Source organism: Cinclus cinclus, chromosome 16 (genome assembly GCF_963662255.1).
Source record: "Cinclus cinclus chromosome 16, bCinCin1.1, whole genome shotgun sequence".
NCBI lineage: Eukaryota > Metazoa > Chordata > Aves > Passeriformes > Cinclidae > Cinclus > Cinclus cinclus.
The window spans coordinates 584530-610000 of NC_085061.1; the positions used below are offsets into that span (position 1 = coordinate 584530).

General features: G+C 58.2%; 4 protein-coding genes across 4 annotated transcripts in view; 2 read left to right on the forward strand and 2 right to left on the reverse strand.

The window, feature by feature from the left end:
- Nucleotides 1-1297: 1297 nt before the first annotated feature.
- Nucleotides 1298-5828, reverse strand: DCTN5 (dynactin subunit 5). The gene is made up of 7 exons (XM_062503624.1): nt 5781-5828; nt 5597-5665; nt 4886-5004; nt 4365-4476; nt 3655-3757; nt 3346-3437; nt 1298-1430 (listed from the first exon to the last, which is right to left on the reverse strand). The coding sequence occupies exons 1-7, from the start codon at nt 5826-5828 to the stop codon at nt 1410-1412; spliced, it is 564 nt and encodes a 187-aa protein (XP_062359608.1). The 3' UTR covers nt 1298-1409.
- An 80-nt stretch (nt 5829-5908) lies between these two features.
- Nucleotides 5909-14757, forward strand: PALB2 (partner and localizer of BRCA2). Its single transcript, XM_062503379.1, has 14 exons — nt 5909-5959; nt 6032-6091; nt 6179-6266; nt 6701-6724; nt 6832-8742; nt 9420-10198; nt 10448-10531; nt 10653-10814; nt 11181-11266; nt 11528-11689; nt 11842-11958; nt 12270-12357; nt 13372-13520; nt 14393-14757. The coding sequence occupies exons 1-14, from the start codon at nt 5909-5911 to the stop codon at nt 14622-14624; spliced, it is 3993 nt and encodes a 1330-aa protein (XP_062359363.1). The 3' UTR covers nt 14625-14757.
- Nucleotides 14758-15448: 691 nt separating this feature from the next.
- Nucleotides 15449-17967, forward strand: NDUFAB1 (NADH:ubiquinone oxidoreductase subunit AB1). The gene is made up of 4 exons (XM_062503692.1): nt 15449-15745; nt 15847-15934; nt 16994-17100; nt 17794-17967. The coding sequence occupies exons 1-3, from the start codon at nt 15449-15451 to the stop codon at nt 17083-17085; spliced, it is 477 nt and encodes a 158-aa protein (XP_062359676.1). The 3' UTR covers nt 17086-17100; nt 17794-17967.
- A 7406-nt stretch (nt 17968-25373) lies between these two features.
- The window catches only part of TNRC6A (trinucleotide repeat containing adaptor 6A), a 42597-nt gene continuing 42499 nt past the window's right edge, over nt 25374-25471 (reverse strand). Inside the window, exon 25 of the mRNA XM_062503299.1 lies at nt 25374-25471. This exon is cut by the window's right edge and continues 2607 nt beyond it. The gene's annotated coding sequence lies outside the window, so the exon portion shown is untranslated.

The following is a 25471-nucleotide window of genomic DNA, read 5'->3' on the forward strand; positions in this document are numbered from 1 at the left end:
CATTGGCCGCACGATTTAAAATCCACGCGGCGCGCGGGGCACCATGGGAGCCGGGCGAGGCACGCGGGGGCGGGGCCGGGCGCGCTCGGACACGCCCCCGGAGCGCGCGGGGCGGTGGGGTGAGGGCGGGCACGAGGCGCCCCGTCGGGGACAGGCCCGGGGATTCTCCCGGCCGGGGATTCTCCCGGGACAGGCGCTCCCCGCGGCTCCCCTGTCCTGCCGGTTCCCGGCGGGATTCCCAAGAACCGCGCTTTTTTAAAGGACTGGCTTTTATAACGTGGACACCCCCAGCCCCGCTGCCCCTCGGGTGACAGGGTGGCAGTTCTGAGGGGCTGTGCCCCCTCGTCCCACAGACACGGTGCCCACTGACCCCACTGACCAGTGCTGGCTCCTGGGCCCCACCTGCCAAGAGAAGTGACCGTGGGATGTTCCCATGCCTTAACTCCAGCACCAACGAAACGTAACCCAAAACCACACAGAAGAACCACCCGCAGCCTCAGCCCAGGCACCTGCTCTCTGCTTCCCGGCACACACGGTCCCATGAGCTGAGGGAATTAAATGAACGTCGTTTGGCCTCCTTTCCCCAGCAGCAGAAGCTGTTTCTTTCAGCCCTGGCTAACAAAGAACAGATGTTAGTGGCCAGCTACATCGTGCTTTTGCCCAGTGGGCTGAGATGATGCCCCTGGCTGAGCCTCACCCACAGACACGGGTCATCCGTGCCAGGGTGTCCTGGAGAGCCCAGTGCACTGACAGAGCCAGCAGCCCTGCAGGTCACCATAGCCAGGGTCCAGGTGTCATTCCTGCCACGGAGCTGGATCATCTCGGAAGATTCTGCTCCCCACAAAGCAGGCACGGTCCCCACTGGCCTGGTGACTGAGACCTTCCCACACAGCCCCTCACTCTTCACACCGAGCCATCAGCAGCACAGGCAGGGAAGGGTGTGCTTCCATGGACCCTGAACATCCTCAGATTCAGGGGTGTGCTCCCAGGGACCCTGAACATCCTCAGATGCAGTAGCACACCCTGCCCATCCTGGTCAGCAACACGGAGCAAAGCACACAGAGCATCAAAGAAGCAACACAGCAACTTGGGGGTAGAAGTGCTCAGTGTTTGTACAAGATTCCTGACAGAAGGCATTCCCCTCCCTGTGGCATATGTTTCCCCACTCCTGCAGCTCCTCTGGCTACAGGCAGAGCCTGCTGTGTCGTTTTACTGCACCACGCTGGATGGAAGGCTGCCTGCAGAGCTGGGGCTGCCCACGTTGCAGCCCACTCCATCTTCCCAGAACTGGCAGAGGCGGAGAGGTGAGCCCAGGTCAGAGGGACGCTTCAGAGGCAGGAGAAGAAAGTGGCCAGTGTAAGGAATGTTAACAATGCTGGGTGTTAGGGATCTTCAGTGGTGGCTTGGTTTTAGGCCCTGCCAGAGGCCACCTTAACAGAGACAACAAAAGAGGTTTTAATTAACGCAGAAGAGTCAGCTCAGACAGCTAGAAGGAAGAGCAGGCCAAGAAACATGTAATTGCAGTTACATATCCCTTCATGTGCTACAGCTTTGCTCTCAGTGGCTGTGGAAATCCATCACTCGGACTTTTCCAGCTGCCATCCCTCTCCCAAACTCATCCCTTCTCCCACTCCTCTCCCTGCTGCTGTGGCTGCTGATCAAGCGATCCCAGTGAAACGCACGATGTGGTGTTGAAACTTTGAGGTGACAACACAGCAACACAGCACAGACACCCCGCTCCTGCCAGACACAGCCAGAGACACCCTGGAGCAAGGCACTGTTCTGAACTCCTGACTTGCAGGAAATCTCATAAGAAGACCCAAATCTGTCAAGTCTGTGAGGTCTTGAGGAGGCCTCTCCAGCCCCTCAGAGGGAGAAAGCAGCTGTTTCACACTGTACTAACACTTTTAATGCACAGGACAGCCAGAACAGCCTATAGCAGAACAAGGGACTGCGGCTCATGCCTAGGCACAGCAGGAACCTCAATATAGTTTGATTTGAAGACTCACGAGTCACTTGAACAACTGAAGAGGCTTTAATTTATGTACAGTAAAAATACAAACCAGTCAGTGGTTTTACATGTGATGTACAGCAGCTACCACACACGTTAGTACTCGTACAGCTATTTGCTACTAAGGTGTATCAGCATTTGCTACACAGATCAGCTGAGGCTCCAGAGCTGCTCATCCACAGCCACACACCTACCACACACCTAATACATGTCCTGGCCCCAGCTGCTACACTACAACATGCAGGAGCCCTGTTTAAAACCTAGAACAGGACTATGCTAAGCTTTAATAAAGCACAACCAGAGCAGGCAGACGTGTGTGCAGCCAGCTGTCTGCACTCAGGTACACAAGCATCAGATGCCTCCAACTTTCAGAACTGCTCTCAGCAAGAACTATTCCTGCTCTACTATGTGTCCAAAATGAAATCTTAACTCTTTCTAAGAAGTCTGAGTGTCATTCTTAAGTTTCATAACTCAGAAAAGCACCGAAGAACTTTCTGCAAATATAGACACTGGGTAATAAATGAGGACAGTTGCAGCATTCTCTCACTTTTAATTACCCACTTTCTGCTGCACTGAATTCTGTGAGTGACATGGCAATCCTCTTTTCAAAGACCTTTGGCTCTTTATGGTCTGTGACATTTGGGAAGTGGCACTGACCCCAAGAACACTTGCCCTGAGGAGTGAGAGCACAGGACTGAGGTCAGTTTGTCTCAGGAGCTAAAAGCTAAGAAACATCCTGTCAGGCACAGAAAGACAGGTGTCAGTGTCAGCCAAAACTCCTACAGCTAACAGTGGAATAATGAACCCCTGGAGGGAATCCCAGGGAGAAAAGGAAGAGGCCAGGCACCCCAGCATGCAGGCCCATGGGCAGCAAGTATTGTGCCAAAGGAAAGGCCTGGGTCTAATGAAGCCTGGTAAGTGCCCAGAGCACACCCAGAACAGCCCTGCTGGGCTGGAGACTGCTCCTAGCAAACCTAAGCCTAACTTTGGGTTAGGACAGAACTGAGCAGGCAGGTTGAGGATGCCGAGCACATGTCAGCTCTGCCTTGCTCCCCAGCTGCTGCCCCAAGGCAGGTGTTTCAGCTTCCCCAGCTCCAGAACATTCAGTGGCACAATTCAGACAATGTGAAATGGAGTACACTGGATGAGTATACAAAGCTTGGACAGGACACAGCAGCTTTCACAAGGGACTGCTTGGCCAGGCCAGCAGTGCTGAGGCACATGCACAGAAGTGCTCAGGAGAGCACAGGGCTCTGGCCTCACTGAACAACACACCTCTGCCCACCCCCAGAACGCTCCTGTGTGCCTGAAACATGGGAAATGGGCTACTAGACCTGAGTGAGTGGCAAGAACTTCTGGTAATAGCTCTTGGTAACATCAATCATGAGTTCCTGGGTGCATTCTGGGAGCTCCCCAGAGAAGAGTCCTGGAAGAACAACAACAGTATGGCCATCAGTCACTGCGTACCACCCATGTACCATGCACTAAAACAGGGAGTTTCACAAGTTAAAACTGTTACTTTTCACTGCAGCAAATGCCTGATACCTTTATTTTTAGGCATTAAATGCTAATGGCCACCCTTGTTATAGAAATCCCACTTAAAATAAGAAACTTTTGTGCAAGGGAAGATAGAGGCAGCGTACCTGGGCAGCCTGAGAAGACAGTGAAAGGTGGAACTACGGTTTCAGGGGGGAGTACTGTGTTGTCTAAGATTTTGCAGCAGTCTTTCAAAACACATCTACGTCCCTAAAACAGAGAACAGGAAAAGTTTGTATTTACAACATTATAAACATGAGGTTTTCTTATTATTATTGATATGTTACCTAAATTTCAAGAAGATTAATTGCTCAAAACATATTCTTTATAAGAGAACATAGGAATAAATCTTTACCCTGAATGCCCCTCCCAACAGAATTAACTTTTCTTTTTGAGGAAAATGCTTGCTTTCAGCTAGCACAGGTACAACTGCACATTAGTATGTCAATGTTCAAACTGGCACCAAAAACCAGAGTCAAGCAGTACCAGAATGGCCTTCTCCACCTCAGCACTCAGTAGCCTTGACTATTTGCTCTTATTCACACAGAAACACAATTCCACTTGTACTCTGTGCCCAGGCTGCCTTTCCTGGGCAATTCCATTAGCCACAGGGACAGCACTGCTGGGATGGATTTGGCAGCCAGCTGCAGCTGAACCTGCTGTCCTCAGAAAAGCAAACCTGAAAGCTCCGTTTCCTGCAGAGAAGGAACAGTGCAGAGAAGGTGAACCTGCTGCAACTAGGTGGTGCAGACACCTCTCAGCTATTGTCACAAGGCAGCACCCAGGAGCTAACAGAAAATACAGAAATGGCACTCACAATGACACAGTTCTTGCCTATGTGCACATAGGAGCCGATCTGCGCCGCGTTGACAACGCAGTCCTCTTCTATGAAGACATGGTCACCAATGTGCAGAGGGAAGAAAGCCACCCTGCAACAGGAGAGTATTTGTTAGTGTCCAACAAACTAGACACTGCTAGACCCAAAATCACCCGTGGAGTCTCCTGTCCCCAGATGGATTAACACATGGGTCTGGTTGACAGAACACTTTCTGGGCTTTTCCTCTCTAAAGGACGGCCAAATGAGAAGGAAGATGTTGTGAATAAACGCACAAAAACTGAAATGTGCTCTTCACTTTGCTATTCTAATCTATCCCTTTCCATCCAACAATCAGATGGGAACACCAACCCTCAAGGCACAGCTCAGCATCTGAGGAAAAAGCAGGTTTGAGAGATGTACTTCTGCAAAATGCTGCAAAAATAACAGAGTTCTCAGAACACAGAGACTTGGTTAAGCTGGCAGATTTTTTAGGTATCTCCCTAAAGGAAGGGGCCTCTTACCCTTTACTGAACTTCTTGAAGGGCGGCCTGATGACGCTGCGACTCTTGACCACGCAGTGCCGCCCCACCCGCACGTTCGCCAGGTCACCACGGATGATGCAGTCGTTCATAACTATGGTCTGCAGAAGGACAGACAGCTAAACCCGCTCCCTCTGCTACCCGTGCTGGCAGTTATTACACCAACTCACGCCGAGGCCTAGTCTCTCCAGCAAGCTTATCTTACGGTTCTTTCAGTCAAAAGAAAATTGACAACAAAGCAAAACTACAGGAGGCTGGAACCACCAGTTGCGCTGCTAGTCCTGCCAATGCGCATTACAGAGCCAGGCTCAGGCACAGAACAGAATGGTTCTGGCGTGTTCCGTGGATGGAAGCAGCACGGGCTGCTCGCAGCAGGTCAGCGATGCTGCGGAGAGCAGAGCTGGTACCGAGGGGACACGGGCTGGAACCGGGCTGGGACACGGGCTGGGACCGGGCGGGGACCGGGCTGGGACACGGGCTGGGACACGGGCTGGAAGCGGGCGGGGACCGGGCTGGGACACGGGCTGGGACACGGGCTGGGACACGGGCTGGAACCGGGCGGGGACCGGGCTGGGACACGGGCTGGAACCGGGCTGGGACACGGGCTGGAAGCGGGCGGGGACCGGGCTGGGACACGGGCTGGAAGCGGGCGGGGACCGGGCTGGGACACGGCAGCCGCCGCCCCGCGCTCACCTTGCCGTTGAGGACGATGTTCTGGCTGCCGCACAGCACGGACTGCCGGCTCACCTTGTTGCCGGAGGCCTGCGGGGAGAACGGGCGATCACGGCGTGTGTCCCGGGCGCCGCCGCCTCCCGGCGAGCCCGGCTCGACCCCGCGGCCCCCCCGACCCTCCCGCTCCGTTCCCCGCTTCCCGCACCGTCTCGATGTACTCGGACTTGTTGTAGAGCATCTCGCTGAGCTCCATGGCCTCTCCGCCCGGCCCCGCTCCGCTTCCGCCGCGTCACCTCCGCCGCGCCCGGCCCGCTCCTGCCGGCCCCGGTTGCCATGGAGGCCCCGCCGGCAGCGGCGGCCCTGAGCGGCGCCGACAAGGAGAAGGTGGGACCGGGACCGGGACCGGGACCGGAGCCAGTCCCATCCCGGTCCCATGCCGACGGATGTCTCTTGCAGCTGCGGGAGAAGCTGGCGCTGCTGAGGCGGGAGTACAGCGAGACCGTCATCCGGCTGCGGGTGAGTGGGCCGGGCCGGGCCGGGCCGGGGGGCACCAGAGTCACCGCGAGCCGGTCCCAGCCCCGCCGGGGTCTTGTGTGTCCGCAGCGGGCGCGGCGAGCCGAGAGAGCCAGGAGCCACGGCCGGCGGGAGAGGAGCCCCCCATGTGGGAGCCGGGGAGAACGGGAGGCCCCAGGTAGGAGATGGTGGGACCGGGATGTCCCAGGTGGGAGATGGTGGGGTCGGGATGTCCCAGGTGAGAGATGGTGGGACCGGGATGTCCCAGGTGGGAGATGGTGGGGTCGGGATGTCCCAGGTGGGAGATGGTGGGACCGGGATGTCCCAGGTGAGAGATGGTGGGGCTGGGATGTCCCAGGTGGGGGCCGTGGGCAGTGCCCCAGCACAGGGCAGTGGGAGCACCCGGGGACCCGGCGGTCACTGTTGCCCCTCAGTGCCCCTGTGGACTGTCCTGCCGAGGATGCTCCTGGCCCTGCTGACCCTCACTCCCGGCCCTGCTGGCCCTGTAGCCACTGTGGCCACCACATGCGCTGCCCCCACACCCCACAAGGCCCTTGCCCCAGGCTGAGCCGTGATCTGCAGTAACATCTGCTCTGCTTCCCTCCTCACCAGGTCTGCAGTGCTCCAGTCCTGCCTGTAAGATCTCCATCTTTCCCTGATAACAAAACCTAATTTTACCATGTGGTGTTTTTCTTGGACAGGACTTTAGGAGTACTTTACACGAGTGACATTTTTCCCCCCAGGTTCCAGAGATAACGCGTCTCCCAGTGCTGACAGAGGTGGGCCCTCTCAGTTACAGACTGCAACCTGCTCTGAGGCTGACACGGAGAAGACAACGTCTGTCACAGTTAAGCATGTTCCAGAACTCTCCAGTGATGAGGTTAGCCCGCAGGACAGTTCCCAGGCAGAAAGCTTTCAGGTCAGCCAGGAAAACCTGTGCTGTGGGACCATCAGTCCTGTCCCTGTGGAGAAAAAGTCCCAAACCTCCCGAGGCATGATGAAGCTGCGGAGACGGACGAAGGTTCTGGAATCAAAGGAAAGGGAACCAGTTCATGATGTACATCTAATCAGTGCTGGTGAAATGATGAAAAATCAAATTGCCAGTGCAAAGGAGCTTCAGTCACCACTATTCAGGCACAGCAGCCTCTCACACACTGAGGAACCTGCTCAAAGGGCACCTGGAGCAGTGCTTGTGCAGGAAGAAAGAAATAGTTTCACTCCTGAGGCACCATCAGGGCTTGTACAGGATGTGTTTGAGGGCAGTGTGACTGCACGAGAGCCTGAGCTATCCCCACATGCACTGAGGGACAGCAGGGACATCTGGCAGCCTGAGTCCTCAGGGGCTGTGACCACACCTGACAGATGTGAGCCGTGTTCACAGCATGGAGACTCTGTTTTACTTGACCCCAGAGGTGATGGTGGAGAAGAATCTCCCAGTATAATAAAGCAGCCAGAAGGTCAGAGTTTGTGTGAAGATCAGGGTGAAGTACGTGGGCTCCTGGATTTAATGTCAGAAAATGAAATGTTGCTTGACAGCAAAAATAACACCATAAGTGAGGAGAGCAAAAACCATGAAGGACATCAAAGTGACACTAATACCTTAAATCCCTGTCCTGCAGCTAATGCTCTGGACAATGCTGAAGAGCTGTTGGAGAATCAACAGGCTGAGGTTCAGTCAAGGCTCTCTTCTCCTGACAAGGCAGTGGCCCCCGAGGGCACGCTGAGCTCTTGCACAGTGGTTGAAGGGCTGCTCTTCCCCCTCGAGTACTACGTCCGCACAACTCGCCGCATGTCGAACTGCCAGAGGAAGGTGGACCTGGATGCTGTAATCCTCAGCCAGCTGGGCAGGAGCAAGAAAGGTCAGCGGGGTAAATGCAAGCAGAAAGATGCAAACTTCAATCAGCCCTCGCAAGAGAGAGCCGAGGGTGATTTGGAGCCTGGGGTTGTGCCCTTCCCTTTTCTTGGGGCAGAAAATGATCAAGCAAACTCAAGTAGTTCTCAGAAAGCTCTTCCTGCATCTAGCAACAGCAGCAGCAGCACCTCTCTTGAAACCATTTCTCAGAAAAGCATCCCTAGCACAAGGCAAGAGCAGAGACAATCCCAGAGGACACAGAAGAGAAGAAGAAAGTCTGCCTGCAAAGCCTCCATGCATCCAGCATCACAAGTGCTTATGGAGAGTGAGGATTCCACAATGGCCAATGGAAGCAGTGCTCTGCTGTCAAATGAGAACCAGAGTGAAAAGGAAAACTGTGATGCTAACCTTGAAAGGTCATCCTCATATGAGAGAAGATTGTGTGGTGCTGAAGCACTGGGGTCTGCAGGGGCAGGAGTGACTGGAGCTACACAGCCAGAGGGTCCTGACCCTGCTCCAGGTGGAAGCCAAGTGCCAGGCAAATGCCATAAGGCTCTGGTAGAGTGGGTTCAAAACCCCCTCCAGAGCAGTGGTTCTCTGAGCCCAGAGAGTGACACTTTTGCCAGCCATGTGGGAGATGTGGAAGCCAATGCTCCTGTGTCTCAGGGAGACAGACATCCAGTGCAGCATGTGAAGAGGCAGCGAGGAGCCCGTGGGTCTGGGCAGCTCCCCGGGGTCAGGGTCCCTGTGCGCCGCTCCCTGCGCTGCTCTGCGAGACACAGGGCCCACACAGCCTCACCAGGTGCTTCTCACATAGAAACTCCCCAAATTGCCCCATCCCCCAAGGCAAGGAACATCCCTGTGAGTGCAGGCCCTGCTGTTCACACCCTGCAGTGTTCATGCAAGAAGATACGATAGGGGTTAACTATTATTCTTTTAAAAATCAGGTAGTTTTGTTTTTTTTTTTTTAATAGATCATTGTGGTGTCCATGTTCCTTGAACAATTCCAGAGACTTCTGCAGGGAATGAACAGACGAGGAGCAGGGCTGGGAACTTACTGAGCTGCCCTTGCTGTTGGAGTGAAGGTTGTGAACACCAGGGCTGGTTTACCAGCAAATGGTTGTCCATCTGTTCCTCCAACTGAGTCTGCATGCTAATGATTTATTTTCCCCTTTCTGAGTGTCTGTGAATATTGTGAAAAGAGAAAGTGTTGGGAGAAAACCAGTAAGCCAAACTGACTGAGCACTCAGACATATCTGTCAGGTTTGGTGGTGGTCTTTGAGCTGAAGGCTTGATCCAGAGATCCAGAGTAGCTGCAGGGTGTAGTGTCTTTCCAGAAAAGTGCCATTTCCATGTATTAAGATTAATATAGTGTTTTGATTTTTTTTAAATCCAAGACACCCTTCATGAGAGATTCTGATAAGGCAAGTTGTTGGTTATTGTATGACGTGGTGTTCTGTCTTGTATTCTTGTGTCTAGATGGCAGCAGCAGAGGACACAGCTGTCCCATGGGTTCACAGGGTCCTGCTGCCCTTGGGCTCCCTGCTCTGGACCCCGACACTCGTGGCTCCCTCTTCTCCTTTCGCAGCCTCCAGTGGCTGATCCCTAAGCTGGGCATCAGGGACTTCCACTTACCAAGTGAGGAATTTGGAGTACTGAAACTGGAGAAACTGAAATCTTCCCCTATGAATGACTTGGAGCATTTTGTGTCTGGGGATGGTGTGGCTTCAGAAGACACACTAGATGCACGAATGAAACCAAAAGATAAAGGTCTCAGAACTGGATTGCCTGAACTCCCTTGCATGGGAAGCCCAGTGTCCAAAAAGGAGCTTTCCACCCACGAATTGCTATTTACTCCCATGGGGACTGTCTTAGCTGATGCTCCTGCTCACCCTGAGTCTCAGATTTCTTCATCTGTTTTCCCTGCTGTGGGTGCAACCCCAGGTGTTTTACCTTCAGGGCACAGTGAGGTCACAGTGAGTGACACACCTTCTGTACCTGCCTCAGCCATCCCACCTTCCCCCAGAGGAGCAGCTGCCCTGGTCCTGGGGGATGTGGCACACAGAGACCCTGCTGTGCCACTGCACCCCGACGGCTGTGCTGCAGGGGCTGCCACAAACCAGGAGGAGCAAGGTACAATATTTCCTTCAGCAGCTGAAAGAGGTCCTGAGAATAAATCTGATGAGACTGTGTCCTTGGAGAAGCATCAGCAGTCAGAGAACAAAGAGCAGGCATCCTGCAGAGCTTCATGTGAGCAGGTAACAAGCGGGGATCTTTGTGAAGGGTACTAGGCCAGTGGTTTTGTGGGCAAATCCCCTTTTTCCAGAGTCCTGTCTGACTTCAGGGAAAAGTTCTCTTTGCATGCTAATCCTGCATTGGTCATAGCAGTGGCATGCAGTATCTGCATGAGAGTGACAGAGAGCATGCAGCAATTCTGCCTCATTCTCACCCGTGCTGAATATAATTTCAAAGTTGAATTATCCTCATTCCTTACTTTGTTTATGCAGAAAAAAGATACAGCAGAACAGTTGACTCCAGTGCTGCCAGATGGCCCCAGGGAAGAGAGCTTGCAGTTTGTGTCAGAGCTAAAGGTGGGAGAACAGCAGGGAATTGTTACTGTGGCAGCAGCAGCTCTGCAACACCGAGCTGAACAGAAATGCAGCAGGTAGCGTTGTCCATCAGAGGAGAAGCAGCAGTGGTTTGTCTTGGCAGGATCCCTCGTGTTCCTGCTCTGTGGATGTGAGCACGGTGTGGTGGGCAGCAGCTGGCCACAGGGAGCTGAGAGTGGTCACTGCCTCCGAGAGCACCGTGTCCCTCTGGGAGCCCCTGGCACCCGACTGCTGGGGCAAGGTCTACACCTGGCACCTGACAGAGGTACAACACATTTCTAGAATTAAGGGCAGTTTACTTGCCCCATGTGCTAGTTCCCAGTGTTCAAGGGGCTTGTAGCTCATATGGTTGTGTGTTACCTACTGGAATTTAATACCCCACAGAATGGTGGCTGTGGTTCACTTGTGCTTTTTCCCTTTACAGTCCCTGGAGACATGTTTTGTATCAACAGGGATTGTTTAATTAGGCAACCAGTCAGCAGAGAGTTAGCTGTTCATTTAAGCGTGCTTCTTGAGAGGGGTCTGAAAATGAATTCTGCTCCACATTATTTTACTCGAAACACTCTAGAAAATGAGAATAAAGTCAAAAGGATACTGTGGGTTACACTGAATTCTTGTTTTGTTGTCCCAGATTCCTGTAATCCAGATTGTTACTCTGCCAGACACCTGTAACCTTGTGTGTGTAGCACTGGGAGAGCTGGAGATTGGAGAAATAAGGTTTTGTATTTATTTCTTACTAATGCTCTGCACCCTGGGTAGTTGCAGCTCAATTCCTTGTGAGAAGTGGTTGAAATTGTCTTTTTACTAATGTGGCAGTTTCTCAGTTGCTTTAACAGTTGGAAAATCTAGAAGGGATTTCTAAAAATCAACTATAAAGACCTGTTTATTCAGCTCAGAGCTGGCAGACTGACTGAACACAGGCTGACCTGTATATGCTACTGCATAGCCTGTTGTGTGTGCACTTGTCTCTGGATTTAGGCTCCTGCTTTATTCTTCTGAGACTGACTCGTCTGAGCACTCCCTAGTGAAAACTGGGAATATAAAAGCAGTTGTTGGACTGAAGGACCGGAGGCTGGTGAGCAGCAGCAGGACCATGCAGGAGCAGCAAGTGGAGGTGGTTTCGCTCTCAGAGACTGGGGGGTGAGTTTGGGGGTGCTGCTTTGGGGTGGTCTCCGTGTGGTGGGTGGGATAAAAGTGAGGAAACGCCTCAGATGTAGAGCAGTGTCATGTTCCTCTTCCAGAACATGCACTTTTTGTTTTACCTGCTCTTCTGTGTACTGGTCTCCCTTTAGGAGCAAGGACAAGAAGACACTGATGCCACCTGAAGAAACTGTTACAGCCTTTGCTGAAGTAGAAGGGATGAGAGAGGCCTTGGTGGGCACCACTGTAGGGAACAGCATTGTGGTTTGGTGAGTGTTTCCTCTGCCACACACAGTTTAGGGGTTGGGGGCAGTTTCAGCAGCTGCAGGGTTGTACAGGCGTGCTGGCTGGCTGCTGACCTGCTGTGAAATGGTGATTGTCAGGGGGCCTGCAGTATGGCACCACAGTCAGACAGCCAGGGAATGAACTGTGCTGATGGAATTCCATTGCTTTTGTATCACCCTCACTACACCCTTCCTGGCTATTGGCTTCGTTTGTGGAACCAAACCCACGTCCATCCTGCACAGGGGTGTAACTGTGATTAGAAATGTGTCAGAATTTGTGTTTTCACCAACTGCAGGAATCTGAAAACAGGTCAGCTCCTGAGGAAGATGCATGTTGGTTATTCCTACCCAGCTTCCATCTGCCATCGAGCATATTCTGACTCCGTATGTACACAAAATTCACAGGTCATGCATGGGCTGCACTCACTGGGATGGGGATATAAAGGATTGAAGTTGCTAGAGAGCGTTGAACTATCAGCTCTGTTTCAATACACTGCATGGTAAACAGGTTATCAGGAGGAATAAATAACCCACACTGGCTGCCTGAACTCCTGGCTTTCTGCAGGGTGCTAGTAAAGTGGGAGCAATGCATTCTGGTGCATTCCAAAGCAGCAGCATGCTGTGTGTGGGGAGCATAAATGCTGTTGCCCAGGCCTGGTGCTTGGCAAGTCTCTTCCATGTCACACATGGGTGCTGCCAGCAGCAGAAAGCTGCTGTGAGTGGTTCCTCTGGGCACACATGCCTGAGGGAATGAGCTGTGTAAAAACAACATTTACACTAATCATCTTTCCCCACTTGCTTCTGCCTGTGCTGTGGTTCCCAATGGATTTTTGTGGTTTGTCAAGGATTTGATTTTTTTTTCAGTGAGCATGTAACCTTTTGGGACAGAATGTCTTGTCCAATAATGATGCCTTGAGTCAGACTCTTTGGAGTCTTCCTAAGATTATCCATCCCAGGATATTTCATGCTGGTTCTGGGAGCTACTGTTTTCGGTTATACTGCTTTCCATGGAATCCTTGTTACATTTTAAACTTGTAGGGATTGAATTGTGACCCAGAAATTATACTTATTTTGGTTTTTGAAGTGTCACCTCATCCTATGGCAGGTTTAGCTTTTTGAAACAGGAAGAGAAATTCATAAATCCTTTGGGTCACTGAGCTGTCACTCTGCTGTGTTGCATCAGCCCTTATCAGCCAGCAGCTGCTTTTGCTTTTATCTAACTTGATAAGGAAAATCAACCATTTCTGTTTTCTTCAGTAAAAATAATGCATCACTGTTCATGGGGCTGTGATTAAAGAGAGTGTAACAGTTAATTTTTGGAAAATTATTTTGGTTTTTCTCCTCCTGCTAGGTTTTTTGTGGGTTTTTTTAGTAATGTATTTTCCCTCTCTTTATCAGGGCCTTTTGTTTGTTGTTTTAAGCCATCCTCATGCCAAAGAGAGCGAGTCCTGTGGAAGCCCAGCATTCCGTGTGGTGGCCTTCAACCCCAGCACGGGCCGGAGTGCAGAGGTGATGTTCTCCTGCCTCCCCCCCGGCCCTGCAGGCAGGCAAGTCCCTGGGGCTGGGGCAGGGCTGGGCTGGCTCCTTCGGGGCTTTGGGAGAGCCCCGGAGGAGCAGGGCAGCTCTGGCAGGGATCCAGTCCCTGGTGATAAGGGGCTGCATCCGGCTGTGCCGTGTGTCCGGGCCGGGGGCCGGGGGCTGCTTCCTGCCCGCTTCCCACACCGGGCTGTTCCCTGACCCTGAGCCCCAGCACCGTCACTGCAGGGACACGGGGCTGGGCTTGGGCCTCACCTCATGGGACCGGGCTGTTTGTCCCTGGGCTCCTCAGCTGCATCCCTGGCACTGCCCGTGGCTGCAGCAGTCCGTGCTGCCAGGTTTTTGTGTGTGGGGCAGCTGGCTGCAGGCACGTGGCCTTTTCCTTCCCGTGTCCTGCGTTTCAAGGCGTCAGCAGGGTCAGCCTTTTGGTGTCCTTACGCAGGAAATGGGATGAATGTGTGGGAATAGTGGTGGACCAAGGTCTTGGTTACTGAACAGTCATGGAATCAGAATGGTTTGGGTTGGAAGGGAGCTTAAAGACCATCCAGTCCCACCCACTGCCCTGGACAGGGACACCTTCCACTGGACCAGGTTGTTTCAAGCCCTGTCCAGCCTGGTCTTGAACACTTGCAGGGTTGGGGTTTTTTTTGTTTTTTTTAGGAGTAACACTTTTTAAAGTGAACACCTTTCTCAAGTATACGCTGAGTCTCCAGGAGGATTTTCATGGCCTCCTCTCTTCCCAGTTGCACTGGAGGAACATTTGAGGCTGTAGGCTGCCTACAGTTGCTAATAATCCTGACCTGAGCCCTGAGCTAATTGAACAAGCTCTGCCGCGGTGTTTGTGTACATCCCCTGCCGCCTGCTGACCCCCGTGTCCCCACAGGTACCTGGAGGGTGACGTGTGGGACACCGCCGGAGCCGCCGTGCTGACGTCGGGGGCTGTGGCCGTGTGGGACCTGCTGCGGGGCCGGTGCACGGCCGTGCTGCCCGCGGGCCCTGCGGGGCACTGGGCACTGGCCCGCTGGGCCAGCGGTGGGGCCGGGCTGCTGGCCGGGCGCTGCAATGGGACCGTGCACCTGTACAGGTACCAGCCCCCCCAGCCCGGAGCCGCCTGACAGCGCTGGGGCGAGGACCCCATCATGGTTGGCCCGTGTGCCACCTGTGTGACACGTGTGTGTGACACCTGTGTGACACGTGTGTGACGTGTGTGTGTGCCACCTGTGTGCCCTGCATTAAACATGCTGCCTTTGGAACCAGCTCCTGTCTGCTGTCCCTGCTCTGTGGGGGGATGTGGAGAAGGACTGGGGGGCCCACGTGGACACCAGGCTGTCCCTGACCAGCAGTGTGTGTCCTGGGGGCCAAGGAGGACAGTGGTGTCCCAGAGGGCATTTCCAGCAGGTCAGGGAGGAGATCCTTCCCCTCTGCTCAGCCCAGTGAGGCACATCTGGAGTGCTGTGTCCAGCTCTGGTCTCCTCAGGACAGCAGGGACACAGAACTAGTCCAGCAGAGGCTGTGATGATGAAGGGACCGGATCATCTCCCTGACAAGGAAAGGCTGAGAGAGTTGGGGCTGCTCAGCTTCAGGAGGAGATACAGCGGAGAGGGGCGTTACCAATGCGTATAAATATCTAAAGGGGTGCCAAGAAGATGGACTGGGCTCTTCTCGGTGGTGCTGAGCAATAGGAGATGCTATAGGACATGGGAACATCCACGTGGACATGAGGCAGAATTTCTTCCCTATGCAGTGGCCGAGCCCTGTGACAGAGACAGGAGAGGGTCTGGAGTCTCCCTCAGTGGAGGTGTTCCCAGCCGGGACCGCTGCTTCCAGTCCGGTCCGGCCGGTACCGCGGGGTCCCGGCCCGGGGCGCTGCGGCCGCCGCCCGGCAGAGGGCGCTGCAGGCGCTGGCGCGGCCCGCGCGGCGCTCGCCGGGACAGCGACGATGGCGGCCCGTGTCCTCTCGGCCCGTGTCCTCTCGGCCCGTGTCCTCTCGGCCCGTGTCTTCTCGTCCTGCGCCCGCCGCCTGCTGCCGCTGCCGCTGCCCGCCCGCCCCGCCGCGCTCCGCTCGCTCCGCCGCCCGCCGCCCGTCCCTCCGGGCTGCCCCGCGCTGCTCCGGCTGCCGCGCGTGGCTCCGCCGCTCTGCCGCGGCTTCTCTGAGCTGCCGCCCCTGACCTTGGCCGACATCAAGGACCGGGTGCTCTACGTGCTCAAGCTCTACGATAAGATCGACCCCGAGAAGGTGAGCGGCCCGGGGGGCGGGAGGCAGGGCCGCGGGCTCCGGTGTAACGGGAGCTGCCGTGCCCAGCGCCCGCGTCCCGCTGACCGCCGTGTCCTCCCCAGCTCACAGCCGAGTCCCACTTCATGAAGGACCTGGGCCTGGACAGTCTGGACCAAGTGGAGATCATCATGGCCATGGAGGACGAGTTCGGTAACGGCGCCCGGGGCTGCCGGGTCGTGGGAGCGGCGGCACCGCTGGGCTGGGGCGTGCGGGGCAGGGAGAAACGCACAGAGAGAGGGGCAGAGCTCCCAGAGCCGGGGAAAACCTCCCAGAGCCGGGGGAAGCCTCCCAGAGCCAGTCCTGAGAGCCGAGCAAACCTCACAGAGCCATCTCTGAGAGCCAGGGCAAACCCCACAGAGCCAGCCTTGGGAGCAGGGCAAACCTCCCAGAGCCACCAGTGAGCTGGGCACCCGTGGGAGTTGGGAATGCAGCTCTTTGCTCTGAAGCTCAGCCCCTTTGGAAGCAGGAATTCTCTCCCACCCCCCATGGGCACCACCCAGGCAGGGGGAAAGGGGAGCAGTGGGTGCTGAGCTTGGCGTCATAGATCAAAAATCCCAGTCCAGGTTGGTTTTGTTCGCCAGAATTTTTTTCATCCTTAGTCCTACTAAAGAAAAAAAAAAGGTGTTTTCTCCTTATCAGTTCATATTCCAGATTTCTTACTTCCTTTGGACTTCTTCATGCTTCCCTCTAAAGATCACGAATTCTGGAGTGCCTAAATGTCACCATCATGGGGCCATAGATGTCCCTGGGGTTTGGTCACTCTCTTAAGCCCAAGGTGCATGTTTCACTCTCAGAGCCTTTACTGGTAGTGTGTCTGTAATCCCCAGGTGAGCTGTGAGTGTGGCCAGGAGCACTAAAAAAGAAAACAGACATTTCTGAGCTGTTCGCTTCCACCACCAAGAGCCCTAGGGCCCTGCCCTGGTGTTTGCTTCAGGCGCTGCCTGCAGGTCCAAGAATGTCCCCCTGCCACACACCTCGTGTCTGGGGGCCTCTGGGAAGCCCCTGGGGTCTTTAACAAGGCCCAAGGGGCACTGGCTCCTGCTGTGTCCCCTGGCTGGAAGCTGTGACACTTTGGGCAGTGCAGTGATGCAGCATCAGCTCTGACACAGCAACCCCTGCCTGCGTGTCCCTGAGCCAGCAGCCATCCCTTCCTCACCCTTGCTCCCATTTCCATGGGTTTTGGGCTAAGTGTGTGCCCTTTTTTTGCAGGATTTGAAATTCCTGACGGAGATGCAGAGAAGCTGATGTGCCCACAGGAGATTGTAGATTACATTGCAGATAAGAAGGATGTTTATGAGTGAAGCAGTTGCTCAGAGGTGAGTTCAGAGGTGCTCTGGGGGTGCCTGGGCACACACGAGGGTAAGGGCAGGGCACGGTGATGTGTGACATGTGTGGCACGGGCAGGAGCCCGGGAGGGAGCTGCAGCAGCTGTGGGTGCTAGCAGGGAGGCTGAGTGGGGTGTGTTTTCCTGAGGGTGGGGGGTATTTCCTGAGGCACCTGCAGCTGGAGAGGATATAGGGCTCAGCCTCTCCTCTCGTCCTGCCTGGCACATCCAGGCTCCTCCCCAGGGCAGTAGTGGGTGGCTAATTGATCTCAGTCATGGCCCCCATCTCCCTGTGCCCCTCAGCCCTGTCAGGGTGTGTGGGGGCACCTCAGCCCCTGCTGCTGCCATTTCCTCTGCCACAGCTGCAGCCGGGAAGGAAATGGGCAGGAAAGGGTTATAGGAGCGGTCAGGGAGGGCTGCAGGGGAAATGAGGTGGCCTCGGGCCAGCCTGCAGCACTGATCCACATTCTTGCTGTTCCTGTGTGGCTCCAGGCTTCCCCCCCCAGCTCCCTGGGGCAGAGGGGCTGGGACCCTTCAGTGTCCAGGGCCAGAGTGGGAGCTGTGGCCTCTGGAGAGAGCTGGGGGCTCCTTCTGTGCCTGTGTTCAGTGCTCAGCGTGTCCTGACCTATTTCTGTACCTTGGAATGCTTGATGAAATGTTAAACACGTGGATTTTGTTTTCCCAGGAGTTGTCCCACACCAGGACTGGGCTGGTGCCGGCAGGGATGGATGGATGGGAGCGCACACGCTGTCCCACTGCGGCCTTCGCTGGGAAGCTGCACGTGGATGTTGTATTTAAAGCTGTCTGAATGTGTTGTCCTTTAAAAACAAGAAAAAAAAAAAAACAGGAATAAAAGAGTTAAGACCATTCTGGTGGTGGCTGTTCTGTCTCACACAGTGGGTGGATCCTGGTGGTGGTTTTGGGGTGTGAAGGATGCTCTGAGGACCCTGCCCAGAGATTTGGCTCTGCCCTGCATACTTGTAACTGTTTGTTGCATCAGTGCTGGTAAAAACAAGTTCTGTGTGAAAGGCTTCTGCTTTCCAGGTGGAAAATAGGGGGAAGAATGATTTTCCTGCTGCTGAACAGCAATTCACATTGCTGTTCCTGTACACCCAGTTCATCTCAGCACGGGAGCCTTGCTTTTAACCCTCACGAGGCAGGAATGGGTTATATCTGAACACTGCACAGTTTTTCCTCAGAGCCAAGAAACACTGGCTTGTCACAGCCAGGCTGGGAGCCAAGGAAGTGTCACTGGATAACAGATCCTCTGGCAATGGGGGAGGTAAGGATGGAAAACGGAGCAGAGGCTGCAGTGCTGCACATGGTGCCAGTGTGGTGGTGGGGTGTTCTCAGGAGCTGCACTTCACTGAGATCCCTGGCAGACCAGTGACCCTCTGCCTCCGGGGCCCGGGTGTTGCTCTCACTGTGCCTTTGGAAACTTCTCCACGGCTTCGCAGCCTGTCTGAGCTCAGACGTTTTCTAAGCAGCTGCACAGCAGAACTGGGGGCACACAGCGGGTTTGGCTGCTGTGCTTGTGTTTTCCCCACGGTATGGACATAAGATGTCTGATGGTGGGGAGTGGTCGCTGGATTCTTTTGCGTGTGGTGCCCCTGAGGGACGCGGTGAGGGACCCGCAGCCAGAGCTGACATCGGTGTCCTGGGGGAGCCTTTGCCCTGACTCGGGTCACAGAGTGGGGACAGCCGGGGGCAGAGCATTTGTCCCGGCATGAACCGCAGGCAGGGGGACAGGCAGGAGCTGCGAGTCCCGGAGTCCCGCAGGCGGCGGCTCCGCGCGAGCTCCCCGGGCTGGGTCCCGCTGCCGAGTCCCGGTCCGCCCGGCCCGGAGGCGGGAGCTCCGGTGCCGGTGCCGCGGGGCGGGCCCGGGCCGGGGGCTGCGGTTCCCGGCGCCTCCGCCCCGCCGCAGCGGGGGCGGGCGGGGGTTTCCTGCCGCCGCCTGGCAGAGCCGCCCGCGCCGCGCCATGGAGCGGCCCCGGCTCCCGCTGCCCCGGGCCCGGCCGCAGCTGCCCCGGCTCCTGGCCGCCGCAGGTGAGCGGGGACGGGGAGCCGGGCGCAGCCGGGAAGGGTTCCCGGTCCCCGGGCGGGGGATGCTGCGCTCGGGAGGCGGCGGCGGCAGGGCCGGTGCATCCCGGCGGCCCGGAGGTCTGCGGCGGCGGTGGGGCCGGTACCGGTACCGGCTCCGGGCGGGTCCGTGTCCCCCGTGGCTGGGTTGGGGGCGGCGGCTGCTGCTGCTGCTCGGCGTCACCAGAGTGGGCCCGGCCGCGAGGTACCGGGGCGAGCGGGAAGCGGGGCGGGCACGCCGGCGGCGGCAGCGTACCGTGCTGGGGCCATTCCGTGCCGTGCCGTGCCGTGCTGGGGCCAAGCCGTGCCGAGCTGACCACCAGCCCGGGTGACTCCGTGGCCTCGAAGGCGGCGGGCATTGCCGCTGCGGGAGCTCCTCCGCTGGTGGAGAGCGGGGCCCGCCGGGCTCGCGGTGACCCCCGTCCAGTCCCAGCCCCACCCGGGCGGTAACCACCCTGCTGAAACACCCATTAGCCCTGGAGAGGAGCCGCCACGGGCCCCGGAGGAGTGCCCGGAGCCCTGTTCTGGGGCTGGGGTCGTGCCTTGCCCGCGGACCCACAGGTGCCGGTGCTGGCACGGGTTCGGGCTAAACCGGGTGCTCCCAGCATGGGCAGAGTGAGCTGCTGGTTCCAGGCTGGATTTGGGTTGTTCTGGAGCGTTTCCTTCAGCAGACCCACCCACGGTTAACAGAGGGAGAAGAGACCCCGACTCTCAGCGTTCCGGGTGTCGGTGCCCGGTGCCGGTGCAGGATGCTCGATGCCCAGCACCGGTGTTCTCTGCTCTTTTCCCTCTCTCCCAGTGCTCGTGGAATGCTGCGCGCGGCTTTGCCCCGCTCTGGGCAGCGGGACGGGCTCCATCCTGGGCGCTGCCGACCCCTGCGCCCACCTGGGCACCGCGACGGGGGAGCGCTGCCAGACAGGTACTGCCCCGGCCGAGACCCTCCCTCCTGCTGCCCTTTGTGGCACCGAGTGCCAGCCACGCGTGTTGTGGCTCGCCGGGGCCCGGGTGGCTGCTCTGGGTGCTCAGTGACCGCTCAGTGTCCGCCCCCTCTGCCCGCAGATCGCCCGGGGCGAGGAGCTGGCACAGGGCAGGCGCCCGCACCAGGGGCCGTGGGGCAGCTGTGGACAGAGGCTGAAGTGCTGCCCTTCCCTGGGACCCCCGCCGGGACAGCTGAGCTCTCCAGCCCGCAGGACAGCCCCAGAGACCCCGGGATGGGCAGGGAGGGGACGGGGCTGGCGGTGCTGGGTGGAACAAGCACGGAGCCCCAGGGGCCCCTGGGCTCTGCAGGCTCCGCTGGACAGGCAGCTGCAGGCAGGGAGCTGCCATCCCCTGCCAGTCTGGGGGTGACCAGTGCAGGGGCACCCGCCCCTGTGGAGGCAGGGACAGATCCTGCAGCCACGCACCCCCTGGGCACTGACCTTGTAGAACGTGTGACAGTAGAAAGTGCCACCACCGTGCAGGGGACACTTTCCCATTCACCACCCTCTGTGACAGTGCCAGGTTCTGCCGGGCAACAGTGGAAGTCCAGGAGTACCCTGCTGGGCTGGAGGGCTGTGGGGACAGCCCTCGTTCAGAGCCAGGATGACGCTCTCCAGCTGGGTGACAGCAGCCCAGGGACCCACCCGAGCACCGCGCTGGCCACTGACAGCTCAGCACCGGGGACAACAGGGATATCACCCTTTGCTGGGGGGCTGCAGAGGCTGCTGACCCCCGCAGGGACACTGCAGGGGACACACTGGAGGCTGCCAGGGCCGTCAGAAGGACAGGGCTTTGCTTCCCCCTCATGGGAGGGTCCCAGCTCTGCCCCTCACCCCTCTGCACTGTCCCTTGGGCCTGGTGGGGGCCCTTTGGCCAGCACAGCCTGGGCAGCCGTGGGGACAGCCCCAGCCTTGCTGCCTGCCACACGCAGGGGCTCAGGTCTGCCTCTCCCCACCACCATGGCCAGCATCCCAGGAGTGACATCTCCCACCCAGGGAGGAGCCCTGGGCCTGACCACAGGGGTCTTGGACCCACCCGACAGGGAGGGTCCCCCTGAGCACGGTCACATCCCCCCGAGCCCGTCAGCCAGCCCAGGGCAGCCCCCTGTCCCCCTGGCCCCTGGCAGCACTGCTGCGGCACAGGGTGAGGTGACCCACACCAGTCCTGGATCCTCCCACATCCCCCCATCCCCACGGTCTGCCCCAGCCCGTGGCTCTGCAGTGACCCTGCTGTCGACCCCGCTGCCTTCCCCAGGGACTGGATTGGGTGTCCTGGCATTCGGTCCCACTGTGGGCACCCTCCTGGGAGACCCCTCTCCAGGGCTGCCCCATTCCAGCTCGAAGGTGGGTCCTGCTGAGAGCCCTCCTTCCCTGGGGGGGGGGCAGGTGGCAGTGGGCAGCCTGGCACCCCCCTCAGCACCTGGGCCTCCCCAGCAGCCAGCTTTGTCCCAGCCTGCATCTTCCCAGGGACCCACCACTGCTATTGGAGTCACCACCTCCGGTGTCCCTGCCACCCTCACAACTGCCACCAGCCCAGAAAGGCTCGGGGACACGGGGACGGTCACAGCAGAGCCACGTGCTGCTGTACTGCAGAGGGATGTGGTGGAGCCTACATGGGGGTCCCCAGCTCATGTGCCCTCTGTGATGCCAGGGGCCCCCCAGCAGCCCACAGATTCCCAGGGTGGGGGCCTTGGGGCCCCCCCAGCTGCTGTGGACACAGACCTGGCGAAGCCATCGAGCAGCCCCAAAGGGATGACAGACACTGAAGCCCCCCAGGTGACACTGGCTGGGGTGGGCAGGGCCCCCCAGGTGTTCATCGTGGAAGATCAGCTCCCACTCCTGAGAGGTGAGTCTGAGGTTTCAGGATCCTCTGCTTGGGCACGACAGGAGGGGGAGAGGCCCTGGGAGCCACCAGCATGGGTGGTGGTCCCTGGGGTGGGGTTACGACCTGCTGGTCCCCATCTCCTCCCGCAGCATCCCTCCTGCGCATCCCCTGTGAGCTGGTGCTGGACATGGGGTTTGTCCCAGCCCTGCAGGACCCCGGCTCCCACGAGCGCCAGGAGCTGCTGCACAGCTTCAACCAGACGGTGAGGGCCGGGCCGGGGGCTGCGGGCCGGGCCGGGGGCTGCGGGCCGGGCCGGGGGCTGCGGGCCGGGCCGCGGCGCTCAGCTCCCACCACCCTGTACAGGTGACTCCCCTCTTCACGGCGCTGCCCGGGTTCCTGCGGCTGGAGGTGACGGGCATCAGGTGCGTGCCGGCACAGGTGGTGGCACAGGTGGTGGCACAGTCCCGCAGCGTGTGGCGCTCCCCGGCACGGGGCACGGGGACTGTCACACGCTGCGGGGCCGCAGCAGGGGCGGGTGCGGTGCCGGGCCGGGGTCGCAGACCCTGCGCTGTCCCCGCAGGGAGGGCAGCGTGGTGCTGAGCTACGACGCGCTGTTCGCGGCGGAGCAGCTGCCGGGGCCGGGGCTGGACGAGCTCCTGGAGAAGGCGCTGGGCTCTGCCCGTGCCCAGCCGGGGCTGGCGGTGGGCACGGCTCCCGTCCTGCGCCACGGGGCTCTGGGTGAGTGCGGGGCTGAGGGCTGGTGGCAGGGTGACACGCCCGGCACGGAGGGGTGACACGGCTGCCCCCCGGCCCTGCAGCGCGGCCGCTGGACCCCTGTGCTCTGCTCTTCGCTTGCCCGTCCGGCTTCGCCTGCGTGCCCGGGGCGGACGGGAACGTGACCTGCACCTCCCTCTGCCACCGGGACTATTGCAAGAACCACGGCATCTGCTCCCACGCCCGGGACCACCAGCCCCGCTGCCAGTGAGTGCCCTGGGGACAGCTCGGGGGGGCGGGCGCTGTTTCCCTGGCTCTGATGGACCCCTCGGTGCAGGTGCCCCGTGGGCAGCGATTACTGGTTCATGGGGCTGCGCTGTGACTACCGGGTGACACAGCAGGGCCTGCTGGGCACGGCGGCCGGGGTCCTGCTCAGCATCCTCCTCCTGGGCGCCGTCCTCGCCGCCATCGCCGTCCGCCGCTTCAAGGCGCTGCTGCTGGAGGCCAGGGCGGACCAGACCCGCAGCAGGTGGGAGCCTGGGCTGGGGTCTGTGGGCTCCGGGAGGGACGGGACTCCTGCTCCTCCTGCTCCTCTTGGAGTTCTGGGGGCCAGGGGCAGCAGGGAAAGCCGTGGTGGGGTCGCTGGGGGCCGGGCACTGGAGGGCTTTACAGCTGTGGACAGATGTGTGAGATGTGCTGATGAGCTCCTGCGACCCCTGTCCGAGTGTGTGTCCCAGTGCTGTCCGTAGCATAGGGTCCCCCTGCCCCAGCGTGTCCTGCCCGTGCTGCGGGGGGAGCGAGGCTCCGGCCCCGCCCTGACAGAGCTCATTTGGGAGCGGGGCTCTGCTCTCCTGGCCCCGCTGCCCGTTCTGTAATGTGCCGTGGGGATTGTTCCCGAGGAAACCGCTGGAACAGCTGCAACCACCGCGGGGCTGCGGCCAGAGGCTGAGCAGTGTCACGGGCTCTGTCCCCACCCTGCGTGTGCGGCTGGGCCCTTCCCTGGCCGCAGGAAATTTGGGCAGAAATCTGCGATCTCTGTTGTCAAGTGATCACTGGGGTTGTGTGCTCATGTGCTTGTGTGTGTGCAGGTGTGTGTGCACACGTGTGCATGTGCCTGCTCTGAGTGTACCTGTGTGTGTATCTATGTGTGCATACCCGTGTGTGTGTACCTGTGTGTGTGTGTGTGTGTGTGTGTACCTGTGTGTCTGTATGTGTGCACAGCTGTGTGTGTGTACCTGTGTGTGTGTACCTGTATGCGTGTGTACCTGTGTGTTCCTTTGTGTACCCGTATGTGTGTGTGTACCTGTTTGTGTACGTGTACCTGTACTTGTGTTTACCTGTGTGTACCTGTACCTGTGTGTACCTGTGTTTGTGTACCCGTGCCTGTGTTTACCTGTGTGCTCCTGTGTGTACCTGTACCTGTATGTACCTGTGTTTGTGCACACCTGAGCACGTGCCCGTCCTGCCCCGCAGCTATCGCCGTTTCTGCCGCCTGGACGATGTCTCAGCCCAGTACTGGTCCCGCTCGGGGCTGCCCTCGGCCAGCTCGCTGGACAACCCGGCCTTCAGCAACTCGGAGGAGCTGCTGCACCTGCAGGTCTTGGACAGCGCCTGCTGCGGCTGCCGGGGGGACTCGGCCGGCACGGGCGGTGCCAAGCGGGGCCCGGTGCCCTGCGCCCACCCGCAGTGCCAGCCCAGGTAGGAACTCTCTTCCCAGCCCGTGGAGCACGGCCTTGCCTGGGCTTTGCTGAGGGGATGTGGTGACTCTGGGCAGGGAGGGCTTTGGGGCACACAGAGCCCTGGAACCGTGTTTGCAGCCCTGCCCAGGCAGTGGCTGATCCACCGCGGGCAGTGCTGGGAGCTCTGACATCCCCCAGCCCTTGGAGTCCACGGAGCAGCGCCTGGTTTGTTTTATTTTGTCCCACGGGAGGAGCTGTGTGTGCTGGGACTGCTGTAAGAAAGGAGAGTTCACATCTGCAGGAAAGGGTGGCTCTGTGTGCTCATGGGAAAGTCAAATCAGCTTCCAGGGGTATCCATGGAAAAAAGAGCCCTGAAGTTTCCAGCTTTATTGGCGAAGTAAAGGACAGGCAGGAACACCCCCAGGCGTGGGCCCAGGGGGATCAGGAGCAAAGCCACCGCTCCGGGGGCTGCCTCAGCTCCAGGCTCTGAGCTTGGCACTGCCCCGGCAGCGATTTCATCATCCCCAGGGCACTCTCCTGCCTCACTCTTATCCCCTTAACCATGTATCCTTTTCCCAGCTTCCATTACGACTGGGACACCAGCTCCAGCAGCATGAATGACCCTATGGTGGACTCTGGGAAAGCCAGTGACATCTCCGTGTCAAGCTGGCCCATGGAGCCCATCCAGTGGGCTCCTTTCCCTCTCCTCCACCAGCTCTCCAGGCAGCGACCGGTGAGCCAGGGGCCAGGGAAGGGCTGGAGGGGCCAGGGAAGGGCTGGAGGGGGGTGCACCCTGCCCACCCCATCCCGGGAGGGTGACTCCAGGGAAGGGCTGGGAGCCTCCCTGGCTGGGGACAGCTTTTCCCACGTTCACTCCGTGCAGCACAAGGCTCGCTGGCCGCAGTCGTTCAGCGAGGGGCTGGAGCTGGGCACGCTGGAGCGCAGCTGGACGGCCTGAGGCCACGGACAACACACAGCAACGAGGTTCAGCTTTAAAACCAACCACATTTTATTTCCACGTAACGAGCTCAGTGAAGGAATTCCACACACTTGGACGATACAATCAACGCGGGTGTGATGTCAGTGATG